The 20477-nt window shown below is 32.8% G+C and overlaps 3 protein-coding genes across 4 annotated transcripts; 2 read left to right on the plus strand and 1 right to left on the minus strand.

Moving 5' to 3' along the window:
• Positions 1–7962: 7962 nt before the first annotated feature.
• LOC130999903 (protein NLP2-like) lies at positions 7963–12609 on the plus strand. The gene is made up of 6 exons (XM_057925595.1): positions 7963–8159; positions 8891–9953; positions 10168–10212; positions 10299–11018; positions 11400–11529; positions 11635–12609. Exons 2-6 carry the CDS (start codon positions 9105–9107, stop codon positions 12417–12419), a joined length of 2529 nt encoding a protein of 842 aa, XP_057781578.1. The 5' UTR covers positions 7963–8159; positions 8891–9104; the 3' UTR covers positions 12420–12609.
• Positions 12610–12742: 133 nt separating this feature from the next.
• Positions 12743–17833, plus strand: LOC130999904 (pentatricopeptide repeat-containing protein At2g17210). Of its 2 annotated transcripts, none has more exons than XM_057925597.1 (2): positions 12743–13116; positions 13812–17833. In XM_057925597.1, the coding sequence occupies exon 2, from the start codon at positions 13888–13890 to the stop codon at positions 16087–16089; it is 2202 nt and encodes a 733-aa protein (XP_057781580.1). In that variant the 5' UTR covers positions 12743–13116; positions 13812–13887; the 3' UTR covers positions 16090–17833. The 2 variants fall into 2 exon arrangements, with proteins under 2 accessions (XP_057781580.1, XP_057781579.1); XM_057925596.1 differs by lacking the exon at positions 12743–13116 and adding an exon at positions 13136–13704.
• LOC130999905 (calmodulin-like protein 3) lies at positions 16593–18158 on the minus strand. The gene has a single exon (XM_057925598.1). It carries the CDS (start codon positions 17759–17761, stop codon positions 17093–17095), a length of 669 nt encoding a protein of 222 aa, XP_057781581.1. The 5' UTR covers positions 17762–18158; the 3' UTR covers positions 16593–17092.
• Positions 18159–20477: the final 2319 nt, after the last annotated feature.

Below are 20477 nucleotides of genomic sequence, written 5' to 3' on the forward strand. Positions count from 1 at the left end.
CTTTTCTTAACAAATCATGGCTACTTCAATTTTTTCCTTATTAAATCTCGATTTCTTCACTTTATCTATTTCTAAAAAAAAGTAACAAAAAGTATAACTTTAATTATAATACTAATATAATAAAAAAAGTAGACAGTCGATCAGAAAAAAAAAAAAAAACCTTTGAAGAGGTCGGGCGGCTACCTCAACCGGCTAGAAAAAAGTACATAATCAACTGCTACCTCCCTGGAAACTACTTTTTCGGCCGACTATCTATTTTGTTATATAAAATTAAATTTTATTACGGAAAATAATTTTAATTTTTTCGTAATTAATAATTTTATTTGAGATTTTAATGTATTATTTAATAAAGAAAAATCTCAAATATCACTTCAATTTGACCAATATCAACATCCTAGCTTAGTCTATAATTACATAAATTTCTTACATTTTTCTTACATAACTGTACTTGTGTAAGACTTTGCACATAAACCAATGTAAATTCATCAACAATCAAGGACATTTAGACCGTTAATTCACTTTTAGATCAAGTTTTTTATATTCTCTTTTTTTTTGTTGTTGTTTAATTTTGTATGTACTAGTTCAAATTTATATGACGATTTTTCATTCTAATCTCTTTGTTTAATATAGTTATGGTAGATTGTACTGTTGGAAATTTAAGAAATATGTAATGGAGAATTAATTTGATTGGCTAAAGGAAATTTGGAGAAATTGGTTGTGGACGTGTGTGCGCTTAAGAATTTGAGTGAGAGGATTGGAGTTTACTAACACAATTTTTCTTCAATTCACTTCATTACTTTCTTCCCTTTTTTTCTCTCTTTACATTCCAATCATGGTTACATATTTATAGTAGTGAGTAGATCATTCCTACATTCTCTAGAATATTCTCAACTATTATTTTTCTAATACTTCTCTAGAATTCTCTATACATACTAGAATTCTCTAGTTGTAGCTAGTTCTCTCCATCCTAACTTTTTCTCAACTATTCTAGATTATTCATCTTTCTCTAATACATTCTCAACCATTCTCAACTATTCTAGATATTTCTACAAATTTCTTCTAATTTCTTTTTTCCTTTCTTTTCTTCTAATTCTAGAATATTCTTTACAAATATCTATTCAAATCAAGTTTATATTCCAACATGTACAAGAGAGAGAGAGAGAATTATGGTAGATGAGGCTTCTAATTCAGATAAATGAGTTAATTCTTAATTCGACAATTATTATTGTCATTATGCATGCGTTCAAAATTGTATATTGTTAGTGCTACATCGTTAAATTCTTACATTAATGTTGCCTTAAATTTTATAAATATGCGTGGCATAAATTGATAGGCTAAATTAGGAGATACAATATCAAACTTCAATAACAAAGTTTAAAACATTAAGATAGTTTGAAAATTTGTAATTCCTTCCAAAAATGGTGATTGTTGAGACCAATTAACACTAAATTTTTTTTTTGTTCTCAAAAAAAAAAAAAACACTAAAATTTTTGCTTTATCAAAATTAATACGGCTGGAAGTGTCACGCGTAAAATCTAACTGCCAATTTGACAATTCTGACGTTGGTAACGAGTAAATTTTTTTATTCAATTAATTTATAAGATATAAATAATAAATTAATAAAAATTATGACTAGTTATTATATACTAGTAGTAAAAATGAATGTATTTTCCTTCATTGATGGATTCAGTCATTCAAAATATATAGACAAGGTCACATTCACATACGTCTGAACAGTGGGCCTATAAAAAGCTTTTGTTAAATAAATATTCAGAAAATAATTGTTACGTAAGGCCCGATAGGCCTACTACTTTAAAAGCCCAATTACTCAAATTAAATCACACTAGCGCTTGGTTAATAATAATAATAATAATAATAATAATAATAATAATAATAATAATAATAATAATAATTATTATTATTATTATTATTATTATTATTATTATTATTATTATTATTATTATTATTATTATTATTCAGGGGTTGGTTGAGAATTACTAAGAAAAAAGAATTGGAAATTTGATATGGTTGAAATTAGGATATGATTTGCTTTCCCTCAAAAAATAAATTAGGATTTGCTTTTAACATTTTTTACTGTAGATGTCAAATCATGATATGTTATCTCGTGTAAAAAACAATGAAATGCACAAATTGGGCAATTATTTAATTTATTTTCACGAATGTGAAGAAAAAACAAATTTAAAAAATATTTATGTATTATAAGCGAAACTTTGTACTATTAATTACTAAATGTTAGCTCGTTCACTTCACAAGTAAGTAATTAATCTCTAAAGGGTATTCCATTTTTTATTTTTTAGTGAACAAGTAAGCAATTAATCTCTAAAGGGTATTCCATTTTTTATTTTTTATTTTTATTTCTTAGATTTATATGGAAGCCTAGGCTGTTGCCCCTAAGTAACCTCTAAAGGGTATTCCATTTTTTTTATTTTCATTTTTTACTTTTTATTTTTATTTCTTAGATGTCTATGAAAGCCGTTGGCCTGTTGGCCCGTTGAGAAGGTAAACTACTATAGGAAAATTATATGCGACAATCTCTAATGTTACGTAATTAATAGCCCAACCTTATAATTATATAATTATATATATATATATATATATATAAATTAATATTGTTGTTGATTCAATTGTTAAAAACAAAATTACATCAACAACAAAATTATATAAACTAAAATAAATATTGAAAATACAAATGATTTGATTTATCGCTTCTAGTTTTTTAATTAATTAATTTAGTTAAAATTAATTAGCTTTACATGTTAATAAGACTAAAATAAATAAACCCTCACAAAAAAATACTAAAATAAATAAAACTGAATATTCTCTTACAATAAAATAGAATAAAACTTTTGGAAAATAGAGTGCATAATTTTATCTATATAGACTGCAAAAATAGCTCAGAGCTTGGAGATGCCCTCAAAAAAAAACAGAGATTGTTTCAATTTGGATAGGCCATGACATCATGATTCACGTGAAGCTCTGAAACTGATTTGTGTAAGATACAAAATTCCCAATCAATGCAACTAATATAATACTATAATGTATTTGGAATAATGTATTTGGAATCTGTTCATGGCCACCCAATATTAATTCTATGCATGCATCTGCTCAATTTATTTATCGACTAAATATAATGGTAAAAGGCTTATATAGTTATATTCCACAATATATGTGTGTTTGATAACCCGCGATATATCCATGAATTTGTATTTAGAGGTGCAATAAATAAGCACGTAAAATACATGAACAATAGATATAGTCAAGTCGTAAACAATATATATAATACATAAAATACAGACTGAATCTTGTATACATGTTATATTTAACTATTTACGATTTGATTATCTGTTTTTCATGTATTTTAATTTATGTGTTTGTTCATAGCTTTTAGTTCTCACGAAAAGATGGAGTTCTCACTTGATCATTTACCTATAAATATAAATATATTATTATTAAAAATTGTAGTAATATCACAGAGTCGGATGGAAGAGCTCGAGATGAAGATGTTATTAAAGAGGTGAACAATAATGATAAGATGGCGGTGGTCAGGAATTGTCATTGCTCACAAGTTTGGAACATAAGATGATGTCTAGCGATAGTATGATTAATGCCGAATGATAAAAATTCTAAATTAGAGTTCATCGTGATGTGATCATTTATTTATTTATCAAAAATAATACTCCCTCCGTCCCCTAAATAACTTTCTAGTAGGGACGACACATATTTTAAGAAAAAGTTGTTAAGTATATCGACAGTAGAGAAAAAAATATTATAAGAAGGATGGAGATCAGTTTTTACCCAGCCATATTCAAGGTACTTCGAGTAATGCTAGGAAGAATATATTATTATTAATTCAAGTTTGTCATGTGCATAGAATAATAAATAAAGCTATTCATAGTCTAACTCAGTTTGTTAGATCTTGTTCTTGGTCAATTTATTGGACCGCAAATTTTCATATACCGACTCAGGGATTGTCTCAGATGACATTTCATGAATATATTTGTATCTTTTGCATAAATAATAATAATAATTATTATTATTATTATTTTTGGAAGGCGACTAACATATCATTACTATACTAGTATGCCCGCTCGTGCGATACACGACCAATATTGAAACTGAACGATATTTTAAATAAATAAATACATATATTAAATATAATTTAAATATAAATAAATGCAAACATAAATCTAAAAAAAAATCGAAGTTATGAACAACATAATCTCAATAAACACATGAATCTGAAAACATTTGAATTTTTAATTTTTGAACTACCAATTAATTATTAATAATTGATAAAAATGAACAAATATAAGTTTAACCTTTTTAGTTGCCTTAAATTTTTATAACAGAAAAAAATATAAATAAAAAATATTAAAAATAATTTCTAACAAAAAAATAAAATAAAATAAAAATAGAAAAAGGAATGAAATAGAAAAAAAAAAATGAAGAACCGTAGCATTTAAAGAAAGAAGATAGGAGAGAGAGGAGGATGGATGAGAGAGAAGAGAGAAAAAAATAATTTTGTGACTTTAAATGATACTAATAACTTATTTATTTTAAATTTATTTTATATAATTTTTACATCAAATTAAAGATCTTGTCATCATCTTTAATTTAACATCTATATTGAATATTTTTTTATGAATCAAAGTTTATGATTTTTAAAAGAGAATCAAAATAAAAAAGAAAAGCGAGGAGAGAGAAATTTTGATGGGAAAAAGTAGCCGTTATACTGCTCTTTTATATATTATATAGATTATTGGGATTTTATAAGGTGACTAGGGGGGCTGGAGGAGCCCCTCCCAATTTTTTTAGTTTTTTTTTTATCTCTCTTAAGTATATATAGATATATATTTATAATTATTATAAAAGAACTTTCTCTTATAAAAATTGATTTACTTGTTATATCCCTCATATATATTTAATTTAATGGTAATTGTGTTATTTAAAACTATATAATCTATGAAAATGTCATTCGTTATTAATACTATTATATTTTTCTTAATAAAAAATGCCTAAAATATACACTAGTGTATTGAAACTGTATAATTTATTAAAATGTTGTTCGGTATTATTACTATTATGCTTGTCTTTTAATAAAAAATGTCTAAAATATACGAAATGCCCCCCAAAAAATCGGGACCGTACAAATTTAGCCCCCCTCAACTAAATTCTTGGCTCCACGACTGACTACCACATCATTACTATATTACTGGAGCACTTCAAATTAAAATAATAGGATGAGGTATACCTTAAATAAGTGATTCATTAGGATATTTCTAAATATATATCTTCCCATTTATATATAGTAATATTATATGTACATTTTTTAATAGAATACACGAAACGAATTATGTAATAGATTTTCTAATATTAGAAAACAAACAAATTATATCATGTTGGAAATGAAAAAAATGATGATCTAGCATTCAACCGAAAATCTTCGAAACACCACATTCTCAACCTTAAAATACTCATTTATGCATAATGTTGCATGTTCAAGGTTTCTTTAAGGGTTGAGAAATCGACACATATAAAACAGCGAGATTGTTTTTAATAGCTCGTAACAACATTCACGTGACAAGTTTGAGTCTGGTTTGGTGTTATATACAAAACTTCCCATCAATCTAACTAATATATAATTAAATATTTTGGAATCTTCTGCCAATCTTGATCCCCAAAAATTCCATATATTTGACCATTTCTCTTTTATTTTTTCATGTAATTTGATAATTCGAAGGTAAAAAATAGAATTAAAGAAAAAAAATTATTAGGGTGGATATCACTTTAAATCCCAGAACGATGTTGTTTTGTGTAGTATAAGTGATTTTTTTTTTGAATTAGGAAGGCATAAAATGATGTTATAAGTTTAAAAAATAATAATTTTAAATACACGGTGACATTCGGTGAGTCGCGTAAATTTTACAGAGGCAACAAATTGACAAAAGATACGGTTGATACAAAATCAATAGTTTATAATTTAAAATAATATTTTTGATAGTTTAAGATATATAAATGATAGTAATATGCAAATAATTTGATATTTAAAGTGATATTAATCTTTTTTAGTTAAAATAACTATTAAAAAATCATTGTTTTATAAGTTATTGTGATATTATAAATTTATAATAAGTTAATGTGATTTTTTTATAAGTGATTTTTTTTTTTAAATTAGGAAGGCACAAACGATGTCATTTGTGTTATATAAGTTTAAAAAATAATAATTTTTAATACACAGTGACATTCAGCGAGTCACGTAAATTTTACAGAGGCAAAAAATTGATAGAAGGTACGATTGATACAAAATTAATAATTTATTATTTAAAATAATATTTTCGATAATTTAGGATATAAATGATAATATGCAAATAATTTGATATTTAAAGTGATATTAATCTTTTTTTAGTCAAAATAATTTAAAAATCACTGTTTAAAAAAATGGAAAAAAGGAGACGAATGGGTTTGAACTCGAGATCTTCTACGTAACTTCTCCGTTTACATAGATAAGGTATTCTATGCTTGGGTCGCCGAAAGCACAATTATTGTTATATTTGGAAACAAATAAATATATAAATGTTTAACTCTTTTATAGCAGTAGCGGAGCCAGGAATTATTATTAGGGGTTGAACTTGTATGGTGTTTGGGGGCAATAGTCCCATAGTTCAATTTTTTTGGTCAGTCCATATAATTATTTTAAAAATATATAATTTTTAAACTTGTATGGTGTTTGGGGGCAATAGTCCCATAGTTCAATTTTTTTGGTCAGTCCATATAATTATTTTAAAAATATATATAATCAATTAATATAAACTAATGACAATTGATTTCGATGTTTTCATACATCAAATAGATCTAGTACACTACAAATAATTACGAAAAAAAACTTGGTGGACTAATTGTTTTTGTTTGAAAAACTAATGACAATTGATTTCGATGGTTATTCATCGATTGAAAATGTTGCAATTTTTTTTATTATCAATTGTTGAGAAAATATCTTCTTAATTTATATATATATGACTAGACATGTTATGTTACTCTTTATTCTCTTAAAAAATTGAAAATTTGAGGGGGCCTGGCCTCCATTTGGCTCTGCCAGTGTTTTATAGTCCTCGTGATGACATAATTATCACTATATATTTTGATATACAAGTAGCATTTTACATGTAACATATGTAAAAAAAATTGAATTTAAATAAGTCATTTTAAGTTATAATAACAGAGTATTATTCTCTATATATTAATTATTTATTATTGTACTATAGCATGGTTTTCTTTCTCTACTCTTTATGACTATTTTTTTGGGGATGGGAGGTGTATAAATCTTATCACAAATTTGAATAATTTTAGATATGAATATATCACTATATAAAATATTTAAACCTTATATTAAATAACTAAATTATCCTTAAAAAAACTAAAACAAGTAAAACTATTAATTATGAGAGTACAACCAAAATGTATAAGAATTCACACTTTCAAAAATAATATATCATATCACAATATAATATCCTTAAATTAAATACACACAGGTCTACCAAATTATGTAAAACAAAAACTATTTATAAAGTGTATATATAGTTTCACGGATTTTTTAATACATATTATATATTATCATTAAAATATATATTATATAATGAAATAACTAAATAATAATAATGCTATTAGAAAATTAGATCAAATATGCAAACCAAATAAAATACTACATAGTTTCACGAATTTATAAGTATGATCCAATAACATTTAATTTTTCAAATATTATTTTCCTTTTTGTGTGCTTTGCTAGAAGCCCAAAATAGCGATCGTAGATTCTTACGACATCAAAATACAAATCATATTTGTATTTTTCCCAAAAAAAAATATACAATGCCCAGCGCTTGTGAATAGTCAAACGGTGTTACAAAAAATTCTATATATACACCATCTCATTCTTATAATTTTCTTGCATAGAATCTTTCACAAAAAAGTGTTTTACATTAATAGCCATTCCTCTTTTGAATTAAGTTGGGATATTTTCGAGCTCACAAAATTCTACGATAAAGCCAATTAATGCCAGTAGCGGTTATCTCTGTCTCTTTCTCGTCACCCTCCGCCGTCAAGCTCCACCGCGCCGCCGCCAGGATGCTCTTCTCGTCGTAGCTGTACAATTTCTCTCTCCTATCATTTTTCTTTTTTAATATTGCTTTATGTATGTCGTAAATGTGTGAATTTGGTTGATTTTTTTTTAGAAGAGTGAATTTGGTTGATGAGTATGTGTCATTGACTAAAAAGATGATTAAGGGGTGTATTAAAATAGTTAATAAATTGTTTAGTAGTTTATAATTTTTTTTAGATTTTTTTTAAAACATATTTGATAAAATATGTCTTTAAATAATTTATATACTCTTAAAAAGAAAAGTTCCTTAATTCTAATTTATATATTTTTTACAATTTTGAAATTAACAGGTCTTGGAGTTATATGAAAGTGTCATCCCAAAAACAAAACCTTCATCTAGAAAGAGATTTATTTAATTAATTTGCTGAATTTACTAGCGATGATTTATAGTTGTCATCCATTAAATCAAGTTTGAATTATGAGGAGCTTTTTGACGAATACTTTCTATATTTGGCTAAAATTTGTGTATTTGAGTGCTGCAAACTCTTATCTTCCTTTTTATCAGGAAATTTATTAATTCATTTATTTTGTAACTGAAAATTAATTAAATCTCTCAATAACTGGATCTGACTAAAGAATCCAAATAGAATTAGTTTAACCGATATAAACGAAAGGGAGCTAAATAAATATTATTTTATTCTTGAGATTCATGTCTTTATAATTTGATTACAAATTTTCTTGTTACATATTGAAATATTCTGCTTTTTTTGCCATCAGATTTCAACTTCTGAAGCCTTTGGAAGGGGTGTTTGGTTGATCTAGGAAAGGTAGATTTGGGGTTTTAGGGAAATATGGCCTCAACTTCAAGGGGATTTGCATCAAGAATGGGATTTTGGAAATTCTCTAACATCGGTTTCGTTTTGAACGTCTCCAAAATCCTCTAACATTTGCTTGTTTCTAGTTACTATTTACTCTATAGTTCTAAGCTAAAATGGAGGTAATGCCAAGGGGGTGGATGGATGATATGGACCTAGTACAAATGGATAATGTTGTGCAAGCCATGAATCTGGATAATTCATTTAGTAATGTTTCTGATCTCATGAATTTTGATGCATATGCTCAATGGTGCGACAACCCTTATAATTTAGTTGAGCCGATGAATCCCTCTTTCATCTCGTCCCCGCTTAGTAGCACGTGTGCAAGTTTTTCACCTTACAACGGGTTGAACTTCATTAGTTCAAATGATTCAGGAATTCCCATTGTGGATGATGGGGATGTCATGGAAAATTCATCCTTTAGTAGAGATCAACTAGTATTTCCAATAGATTCTAGTGATCATGGTGTTGGGAAGCTGGTGATCCCAAGACCTCTTATGTTGCCACTAGCTGAGAGAATGCTCAGAGTAATGTATCTACTTAAGGAGTCGTCTATAGAGGGAACATTAGCTCAAATTTGGGTCCCAGTGAAGAGTGGGAACGAGTACATCTTAAGCACGCGTGAACAACCTTGTCTATCGGACCATCAGCTTTCTGGATACCGTGAAGTGTCTCAGCTATTCACCTTTTCAATAGAATCAAAACCGGACTCTTTCCTTGGGCTTCCTGGTCGTGTTTTTACATCAAAGACTCCAGAGTGGACCTCAAATGTCATGTACTACAATAAGACCGAGTACATGCGAATAAAACATGCTGTTGATCATGAGGTTCGAGGATCTATTGCCTTACCTATTTTCGAAGATGATTCACTTGAAAGGCCATGTTGTGCAGTGCTAGAGCTGGTTACAAAGAAGGAGGAGTACAATTTTGATTTAGAAATGGAATATGTTTGCCAAGCACTAGAGGTCAGTTTATCGACTATGCCACATTTCTTCTTAAATGATATCATTACTTTAAATACTTGTATGGGAACAAACAACATTAGAAATTAAAATTTTTTATTCTAGATTGTTGAACTTATTGATATTTTAAATTACTAGTTGAGCTTTATCTTTAATTTAAATTACTCTACCTTTATATTCTATTTCTTGATTTTACACAAATATATGTGATTTACAGGTTATGAATCTAAGGACCAAGGTGCCTCTTAAGCTTTATCCCCAGGTTTGCATCAAACTTTTGGTTCGATTATATATATATTTTTATAGCAGCATGGTGGACTAAGTTATATAATCAAATGTCAATTTCAGGCTCTCTCAAAGAACCAAAGAGCAGTTTTAGCTGAGATAAAAGATGTTTTACACATCGTTTGTCAAACACATGGATTGCCTCTTGCACTAACATGGATCCCGCGTAAATATGTAGAAAGAGTTGATGAAGAAACTATGAGAGCACGTTCTAGGGGATATAATGCAGGTCTTAATAAGAAATGCGTTCTTTGCACTGAGGATGCTGCGTGTTACATAAATGACAAAGGTATGGAGAGTTTTGTACGTGTATGTGCAGAGCATTATCTTGAAGAAGGACAAGGTATTGTCGGGAAAGCACTTCAATCAAATCAACCATTCTTCTACCCAGATGTAAAGGAATACCATGTCAAGGATTATCCACTTGTTCATCATGCTCGTAAATTTGGACTAAATGCTGCCATCGCAATCAGAATAAGATCTATCTACACTGGTGAGACTGACTATATACTGGAGATCTTTCTTCCTATCAACATGAAAGGAAGTGTAGAGCATCAACTCTTGCTTAGCAACCTCTCGATTACCATGCAAAGGATCTGCAAGAGTTTGAGGACCGTGTCAGACGATGAATTGCTCAACACAGAGGATTCTAAAACTAAATTACCAGATAATAATGTAGTGGAATCTCCATGGGCAAGAACATCATCAAGAACTAGTTTTGGACGATCACTTATTAATGGAGAGTCAAACCGTGTGACAGGAGCTCATTGTTCCCATGATCAGGTACGTGTGCATTAGATCTTCTGTCCTTTACATGAAGCATATTGTAATTGTTTGAGATAATATGATGATATAAGTTAAAAATGTTAACTCTTAAAAGTTTATAGGACATACCTTTCAATTGTAGGACTTAAATAGCTAAAAGCCCTCATAGTAAAATATGGTGCATATTATTTTTCAAAAAAATTGTGTTATGATAATGGTAGGGATAGCAAGAGATCATGTGTAAATGTTTATCGTTTGCATTTTGTTACATAATTGTGAAAAATCAATCACTCTATAATATTTGATGTTTGCTTTTATTTTTCTATATCATAAACCATAAAATTATGAGACAATATTGATTATGCATAGAGCTCTTAGCACATTTTATTATTATTGTAGCCAATTGTTGTTGGATCGAAGAAATTGATGGAGAAAAAGAAGAGAAGCACGACTGAAAAGCATGTCAGCTTCAGTGTTCTTCAAAAATACTTCTCGGGAAGCCTTAAAGACGCTGCAAAAAGTATTGGTGGTGAGTCATAAGATTTTTTTTTATCCCACGATTATGTGTATGAATGATGATTATGTGTAACTTATATCATAAGATTTTGAATTGTAATGTTTCTTATTTCAACAGTTTGCCCTACCACTCTTAAAAGAATATGCAGACAACACGGCATCCAGAGGTGGCCATGTCGTAAGATAAACAAGGTGAGCCGATCTTTGAGGAAAATACAAAGTGTGCTCGGCTCTGTTGAAGGAGGACTTAAATTTGATACAACCATCAAGGACCTAGTGGCACCTACGCAAAACCCTTCATTCGAAAACTCATGTTTATCAATCCAGAACGTGCTACCATCGTCTTGTTTGACCACCGTGAAATTGGAACAAGAGACCGACAATCAATTCCAAATCTACGATTCAAGATTAGCGGCAATTGAAGCCAAGCTGTCGAGTCCAAACTCCAGAAAGCGGGCAAGGCAAAAGGATGGTAGAGTCGAACATATCATCCCAATTTCCTCTGACTCATCTAGTGGATCGGGAATTGCTTCAACGATGAAAGGCAACTCATCAAGCTCTCCGCAAGGCATTTCACCAACCGATACATGCCATCAAGATAGTTGGTCTAGAGTTGCAATCAAAGCTACTTATAAAGAAGATACAATTCGGTTCAAATTCAAGGTTGCAGCAGGATGCTTGCGCCTCTACGAGGAGGTAGCATCGAGGTTCAATCTACATACGAGGCAGTTCCAACTTAAGTATGTTGATGACGAAGATGAATGTGTGATGTTGGTGAGCGACTCTGATTTAGTCGAGTGCCTTGAGGTTTTCGACTTTATGGGCAAATGGAGCGTGAAGATCATGGTTTGCGACATGCCTAGCGCCTCAAGAGGCAGTTCAAGTGGTAGCACATCTTGCTAGATCGACAAATGTGGTCAAAGTATACGAAGAGATCGGGTTGGTTTTTAGCTTGAGCTTGTAGAGTTTGTTGAGAGTTTTAGTAGTTGCTAATTACTAAATTAAGAAATGAGTTTTTTCTTTTTTCTATTGAAGGAAATAAAGATGAAGTTGCAAGTTATAAGAATAGTTAGTATAAGTAGAGTTGTTTATCTTTATTATGTGTTGTGTAATGTTTATGTTATGTAAGATGTTTTTAGTAATATATTTCCATTACAAGAATGAAGCTATATTTCATTTTACAGTTGCATTCTCTTTTTATTATGCACACTAACAATTAAAATTGTCTTCTTCTACAATTATCAGATAAAATTCAATGCCACACAATTTTTTGGGTGTTACCCGTATTAAATTATTATATCTATTATTTTAATAATATTTTTTATAAGAATCAAAATTTATTATAATATAATGAATTATATTGAACTTTAATTCAAAAAATTATATACTGTAACTTTGAATTTATTACTGCGGCTCCAAGTTTCTCGAGTCAAATAAATTGATTACTGCGGCCGGAGATACATCTCCGGCGACATCTCGACGGCGGTTACAGCTGCTGCCAAAGGTATACAAACTCGAGGTTGTTTAATGGCGCTGAAAATGAATCACTTCTACAACAGATACGACCATCGGCTAACTGCAATTTTTGGAGTAATTTAATGTGAGTTTTCATTTTCCAATCACTGATTGCTATGATTTCGTGGTCAATGAAACTTGGTTACTTCTATCGTTATTGTAGCCCATAAACATGGCATAAGCATTTTGCTTTGCTACGTCGCTGCACTTTTGCACACCATGTGTTTGTTTTTATGTCTGAAAGAGCTATTTGTGCATAGGGCAAATGAGACGAGCTGAGTTGAATAATTCGGGTGTTCGAGCATGGCTCGAGTTTCTGTGTTGTTGATCGAGCTCAGCTCGTGTGCTACTCGCTCGAACTCGGCTTGTCTAGTGTATGTATATATGGTGTTCAAGCTCGAGCTCATTAATTGGCAACATGTAGTATCATTTGTACTTAAGGTCAAGGGCCAAAATTCTTTCTCTACACATATACCTTTTTTTGCATGACGGCTCGTGCACTGGCTCGCTAACAAACGAATCCAAACATGTTCGCGAGCCCAACAAACCGAGCACCGCCAGCTCGAGCTTGAAAATTTTCTCCAGATCGGCTCGTTTACTATCAAATCGAGCATTGAACAACTGAGCCTGCGAGTAGTTCTATTCATTTGCTCCATTTATGCATGTTATTGAGGTAGAATACTTTGTTTTTTGTACAGCTGTGCATGTTTTATTGTTTTATGCAAGTGAAATTCTCATCAACAGCTAACATATTAACAATCAGCTACAAAATTGATGCAGCTGTAGAAAGAAGTTGCAAAGATTCTATATATGTCTAGGTCCTACTCCTCTATGCTTCAAAATTCCCTCTAAGGATATGAGAAGCCCTGCCATTTCATCGGTGACGAATCTCCAAAATCTTTGTCACAAAATCAAAGAGTCATCATCAGTTTGCAGATGGAAGGAAGTGCTTTCCCATTACATAGAGATAAGGAAGGCCGGATTTCAACTGATAGATCACACAGTCTACTCTCATGTGCTCAAGGCTTGCTTACCTTTCTCATTTAGGCTCGGACAGTCCGTCCACGCATCCTTGACTAAGCAGGGATTCGACTCGTTCAGCTCTGTGAGAAACTCATTGATGGACTTTTATGCAAAATCTGGTGTGTTAAGCTGTGCATTTAGTGTTTTTGATTGCATGAAGACAAGGGATTCGGTTTCGTGGAATATAATTCTCCACGGGCATCTGGATCGAGGTTTTCTTGAAGAAGGAGTCGATTTGTTTGTTGAAGCTAGAGCATTTGGGTTCCAACCCAATGTCTCCACTTTGGTGCTCGTGATTCAGGCGTATCAAAGCCTACGAGCTTTTGATGATGGACAGGGATTTCACGGGTACTTGATCCGGAGTGGTTTGTGGAGCTTAACTTCGGTTCAAAACTCTCTTTTGGGTATGTACACAGAAATTAGGATGGACTATGCAGAAATCCTCTTTGATGAAATGTATGAGAAAGATGTGATATCATGGAGTGTGATGATCAGAGGATATGTGCACCAAAATGAAAACGTATTTGCTTTGGAGTCGTTTAAGCAGATGGTTTCGGAGTTTGGGGTTGAACCGGATGGACAAACCATGGTAACCGTGTTGAAAGGCTGCAGTCAACTAGGAGAGCTAAAAACAGGAAAATTGATCCATGCCTTTGTGGTCTCGAGAGGTTTGGATTGTGATTTGTTTGTGGGAAACACTATTGTTGATATGTATTGCAAGTGCGGAGATGTGGACTCTGCAATGTTAGCATTTGGGGAGATGCCTTACAGGAATGTAGTGTCGTGGAATTCTCTGTTTTCCGGGCTTGTTCATAACGAGAAGCACGATGAGTCGTTGAGATTCTTTGCTTTGATGGAAAAGTCAGGACTTGGTGCTGATGAGGTGACTCTAGTGAACCTACTTCTGATATGTAAAGCCTTAGGGGATTTGCATCAATGCAAGTCGATCCATTGCAAGATAATCCGGAGAGGCTTCTACTCGAATGAGCTTGCTGTGAATTCTTTGATCGATGCATATGCAAAGTGCAACGAGATTGATCTTTCGTGGAGACTATTCCGCCAGATCAAAAGTCCAGATGTTGTGACGTGGACTACAATGATCTCAGCTTTCACTCACTGCGGCTTCCCTGATGAGGCGATCTCTCTGTATCGACAGATGAGGCAGAGGCCGAGCCCCGTCACCCTGCTGAGCCTTCTCGAGGCGTGTGCCCTCTCTGCTGAGATTGGAAGGTCGAAATGCGCTCATGCCATTGCTATCCGGATGGGCTTGGCATCCAATGTGGCGGTGGGGACGTCAGTTCTTGACATGTACTCGAAGTGTGGGGCGATAGAAGCTTCCAGAAGGGCGTTTGATCAAATCTCACTGAAAAACGTGGTTTCCTGGACTGCGATTATCGCTGCACACGGCTTAAACGGGCTCCCACGCGAAGCTGTGGCTCTGCTCTCCCAAATGGAAGCTCACGGTGTGAGGCCTAACTCGGTAACAATCCTCTCGGTGCTGTCTGCTTGTTGCCATGGCGGGTTGGTCGACGAGGGAGTGTCTCTCCTCGCAGACATAGTGACCAAGTATGGAACTGAACTGAAGTCGGAGCACTACTCGTGCCTCGTGGACTTGCTGGCCAGAGCTGGAAAGCTCGATGATGCATTCCGACTGATTAAATCCATTCCTGCTGCCGGAGCCAGTGCTTGGGGCGCGCTCCTGAGTGCCTGCAGGACCTATGAGGATAGAAAACTCACTGAAGGTGCACTTCCTCGGATGCTCGAACTGGAGCCATCGAGCTCAGCTGGTTATCTACTCGCGTCCAACACGTTTGCTGCTGGAGGTTCGTGGACGGATGCTTCTGGGATCAGATGTTTGATGAAGGAGAGAGGCGTGAAAGCTGTGGCTGGTTACAGTATGGTTCATGTGGGGAACAACGTGCATACGTTCACGGCCGGTGATAAATGCCATCCGTTGGCTCATACGTTCGGCCCAGTCGTCGAGCAATTGCATTCGTGTATGATTGATACAGAGGCAAGAATGCCGGTTCTCTAGGATCCAAGGTAAGAAAGTTTCAGTCTTTTTCTCTCTTTGAAATGTTGCTTTCTTTGCCCTAGTCTATATTTGCACATTAGTTTTCGGGGGTGTTTGGCCGAGCTTATTTTAAAGAGCTTATAAACTCCAACAGCTTATTTTCATGCATTCGGTATATTCTTTTGCATCTTTGTATATATATATATATATAGAAAGTGGTTAAATAAGAACATATTTTTATGAGAACTCTTGCACTGAACGTATAAAATAACTGCACTGAACTCTACACTAAGCAAATATTGTGAATTACTTATAAGTTCAGTACAACTACTATATAAATTCAGTGCAATTACTTTATAAGTTCAGTGCAAAACTTCTCACAGTTCTCATAATAAGAAGTTTTTATTTTAACCTCACCCTATATATATATATATATATATATATATATGTCGGAGTTCATCCTTCTCATTTATTTGATAATAAACCTATTTGCAGTTCACAATCACAGGCAAAAAGTCCCAATCTGTAGTGAGAAAAATTTGAATGTTGACTGATATATTAGTAATACTGTTGACATTTGATTTCATCACCCACGGAAAAGACTCAAATAAGATGGAAAAAAAATCAACAAAAACTAGGTGACTAGAATCAAATGAAAAAAAACATAAGATAAGGCCAGAAAACAGGAATTACAAGAATGAATAAAAATGTTCTTTTTTTTTGTTTTGCCTAAAGTTAAGCATCCCAGCTTTGATCAATGCCTCATTCCCTTCTCATCTTCTTCTCTCAATGGCTGCAAAATGTTGCATATACAATATACAGCTTTTCTGTACTAACACTTTGTCATCATTGATGCCTCTGCAGATGGCTTTGTGAAGCAATATGTATATATATAGATTTTTGGGTATGTGTGATCAATATATATATTTTTGTTTCTTGTGGCAGATGAATGGAGAGATGAGCAAAAACCAAGATCTATATACACTGCAATCTATGAAAATTTACCCTGCTTGAGATGGCTGCATCAGTTGCCTAGTGCAACGAAGCTGCCCCCTCTCATCATCTGCTTGAACTCGTCGAAATCGACCCTCCCGTCGCCGTCCGCGTCGACCTTCGTGATCATCTTCTTGCAGTCCTCGGCGCCGCGCGCCTGCCTGAGGCCGAGCGACGCGAGCACGGAGTTCAGCTCGTCGACGGTGATGAATCCGTCGCCGTTCTGGTCGAACACGTTGAACGCCTCCTTCATGTCCTCCTCCTCGTTGCGCTCGTCCATGATGGCCCGGTAGAGGGCGCCGAACTCGTCGATGTCGACGCAGCCGTCCCCGTCGACGTCGACCCTGTCGATCATCTGGGACAGCTCGTCGCCGGGGATGAAGATCCCCATGTTCTCGAGGGAGCCGTTGAGCTCGGTCTTCGTGATCCGCCCGTCGCCGTTCCTGTCGAACATCTGGAACACCCGTCGGAGCTCCCCGTCGTCCATTCGTCGGGGAGCGCGCGGGGACGTCGCGGATAACGACATAACCGGCTCGTTCTTGATGTGCTGATGTTGTTGTTGCTGTTGTTGTTGTTGTTGTTCTGTGTACGAGTACCAAGAAGCTGGGAGATACGTTCTCAGCTTCTTGGGTACTAAGTATTGGAAAAGTGTGTAGAAGAGCTTGTAGACAAGAAAAATTCTCAACAAATTGGTTGGCATTGTGTGGTGGGAGTTGATGTTAGTATATAGAGAGATGAAGTGAGAGAGAAATCTTGATAGAAACTCTTGAAATGGAGTTGTGAATTGTGGTGCTAAATAACTAAATAAGTAGGCGGCCGAATTTAGAGGAAATTATTTTATGTGGGAGGAGTTGAAAAAGAGCTGTCTTGGAGCAATTGGCTGTGTCGGAAAACGCGTTTTGGGATTCTTGAATTGTGCAATAAATTTGGGCGATTTTTAAAACTCGAAAAAACGCGTTGTTATAATTGGTGCATTTGGTGTGTGTGAGTGTGCGGAAAAAAGTAGAGAGTGGTGGGGTCGGTTTGCAATTATAAAAAGATTTTGGGTGAAAAGCGAGCGGGAGAAGTGACCGTTGATAACGGATCTAAAAAAGTGAAAATTGGAAAAAGAAAAGAAAAAATAAATAAATACGTTGCCGGCTGTGAAAAAACGCGTGGTTGGTGGGAGGCTGACACGTGGAAGCGTGATGTTGGCGCCATGTATTTGGAGTCGTTGGTTTGGTTAAGGGGTTTGATGAAACTAATAATTTATGTTGCATTTGGTGTGGAATGGTATCTATTCAAGTCCATACGGATAAAAATATAAAATTAGTAGTAGTTACTTTATTATTCTCTCCGTCTCAGTTAAGTTGATCAACTTCTTTTTTATGAAATATTAAAAAAAATACTTCATCCGTTCATGAATGAACTTTCTAGGAGAGAGTGACACGGATTTTAATAAAAAAAGTTGTTGAGTGTATTGAAAATAGAGAAAAAATTGTTGAATGTACTGAGAGTGGTGAAAATGTATTATAATTAATATTGAGAGTTGTGAAAAAGTGAAAAGTAAGTAATTATAAGTGGTGGGGCATAGTCCAAAAATAAGTAGAAAGTTTTTTTGTGAACGTCCTAAAAAGGAAATATAAGAAGTTTTTTCGTGGACGGAGGGAGTATATTTTAAGTGTGTTTCGTAATAAAATAAATAAACGATTGGATATTTCATTCCTTATATTTATTCTATATAAAGAAATTGAGGATGACCCAAAAAGCAATATTGATCAAGTTAGTCGGAACGGAGAGAATATTATTATGTCTTTACACATTTATATAATAAAAATATAAACTTTTCGTATAATTAAATTTCTCGTAATAGTGAATATGTTGTTACATAAATTTACATAAAATTAAAAATTCTTGTAACAGTGTAAATAATATTGTTACATGAATTTATATGAAATTTTCCGGATGATCAGTGAATTTTTCGTAGAAGGATATTAAAGTAAAAATTAATCATTGTTTCTATATTTTTATCTACATAGCTAAGTTTTTTTATTGCTTATAATTTTTTTAATGATTTGGTTTTAAGTATATGGTCTAGTATTATCTTTTAGTGGTAGGCTCATGTAAGAACATTCACAAGGTGCTGGTAAATACGACATTGTCATTTTTTTTATTTAGTATAATAGCCATTTTTTAAGAATTAATTAATATTATTTTCTAGTTAAATGTAAGAAGAATAATTGTTACTTTTTTTAATGATACTTTTATTTGTCTGTATTATGCGAACATCTTCCTAGAAATCTTTGTCTAAGGTATTTTGGTTATGCCCACACTTAACGTTTTCTTGCAATAATCTACAAACTTACATAATGATTTTACAACACTTAAAGAATTAGATGGACAAGGTAATATTGTGATAATATTTCATTCTCTTACAAATATATCGGTTTAAAATTAAGATAAATTACTTTTCAATTCTTCAAATATCTTTTATTCATGCATGCGTAGAAAATTGGCATGTTTGTTGTATTAGTAGTGCTGTCAAATAGGTAGGACCCATATTTTTGAATAAAAGTTTTTGAGATTTAGCTTTACACATAAGCTCACAATCACGGGTCAAATTCAAGAAAGAAAAAGAAAAAGAAAAGTGTATATGTGATTGAATGAGAACCTGCCGATTTCTAGGGTCGACTTGTAGCCAACACGCTCAACTTTTGTAATTTTTTTTCTTTCTTTTTTATTGTGCATTTGACGAACATTTTGAGCGAATGAATGCAATGTGAAAGTCGAAACTGTCTACGTGACTGAAACAGAAGTCTTCCTAAACGACGACGACGTAGCTTCACATTAAGGAGGCGTTTGGTTTGAAGGTATGTTTGATAAAATAATTCACTTTAAATTTTTAATCAAGTATTTAGTTTGTATGATTGATCCCGTGATTGATAACTCGACCTGCATCTAATCATCCAAATGAGTGATTATTCATCACTCCAAAATTGGGTGAATTATTTAATCGTCCCTCTAATTCTATCAATCTTATCTATTTCATCAACCAAATCAAACGCTTCCTAATTAGATTAGACTATACATGAACACAAATCTTATATATCTATCTCATAAACTTAGTATTCTTTGGATAATGTTCATTCCAATACAATAATAATCCACACAAATCTTTCTAAAAAAGAATCATTGTTAAACAACTCGACCTAATAGATATCGATGAATAACTTGTTACCTCCAATCACAATATTTTCTAATCCAACATATAGGTCGCCTTAAAGAGAAAAGTACTCAAATTTATAACATATCTTTGTTAATTTTGCAAGCATGTCATATATATTAATATAATGATAGGAGATGAATGATGATGCGGAAAAAGCGTGCTTCCATGTGTAACACTTGATGATTAATGTCGAGAGATGTCGCACTACTAG

The sequence above is a fragment of the Salvia miltiorrhiza genome, chromosome 8 (genome assembly GCF_028751815.1).
Source record: "Salvia miltiorrhiza cultivar Shanhuang (shh) chromosome 8, IMPLAD_Smil_shh, whole genome shotgun sequence".
Lineage (NCBI taxonomy): Eukaryota > Viridiplantae > Streptophyta > Magnoliopsida > Lamiales > Lamiaceae > Salvia > Salvia miltiorrhiza.

Excerpts from the sequence above, each read along its gene's own strand:
- LOC130999903 (XM_057925595.1), top strand. The coding sequence starts at position 9,105 with ATGGAGGTAATGCCAAGGGGGTGGATGGATGATATGGACCTAGTACAA. Across the intron at positions 9,954-10,167 it reads ATGTTTGCCAAGCACTAGAG|GTTATGAATCTAAGGACCAA; the intron begins GTCAGTTTATCG and ends TGTGATTTACAG. Across the intron at positions 11,530-11,634 it reads CGCTGCAAAAAGTATTGGTG|TTTGCCCTACCACTCTTAAA; the intron begins GTGAGTCATAAG and ends TTATTTCAACAG.
- LOC130999905 (XM_057925598.1), bottom strand. The coding sequence starts at position 17,761 with ATGCCAACCAATTTGTTGAGAATTTTTCTTGTCTACAAGCTCTTCTAC.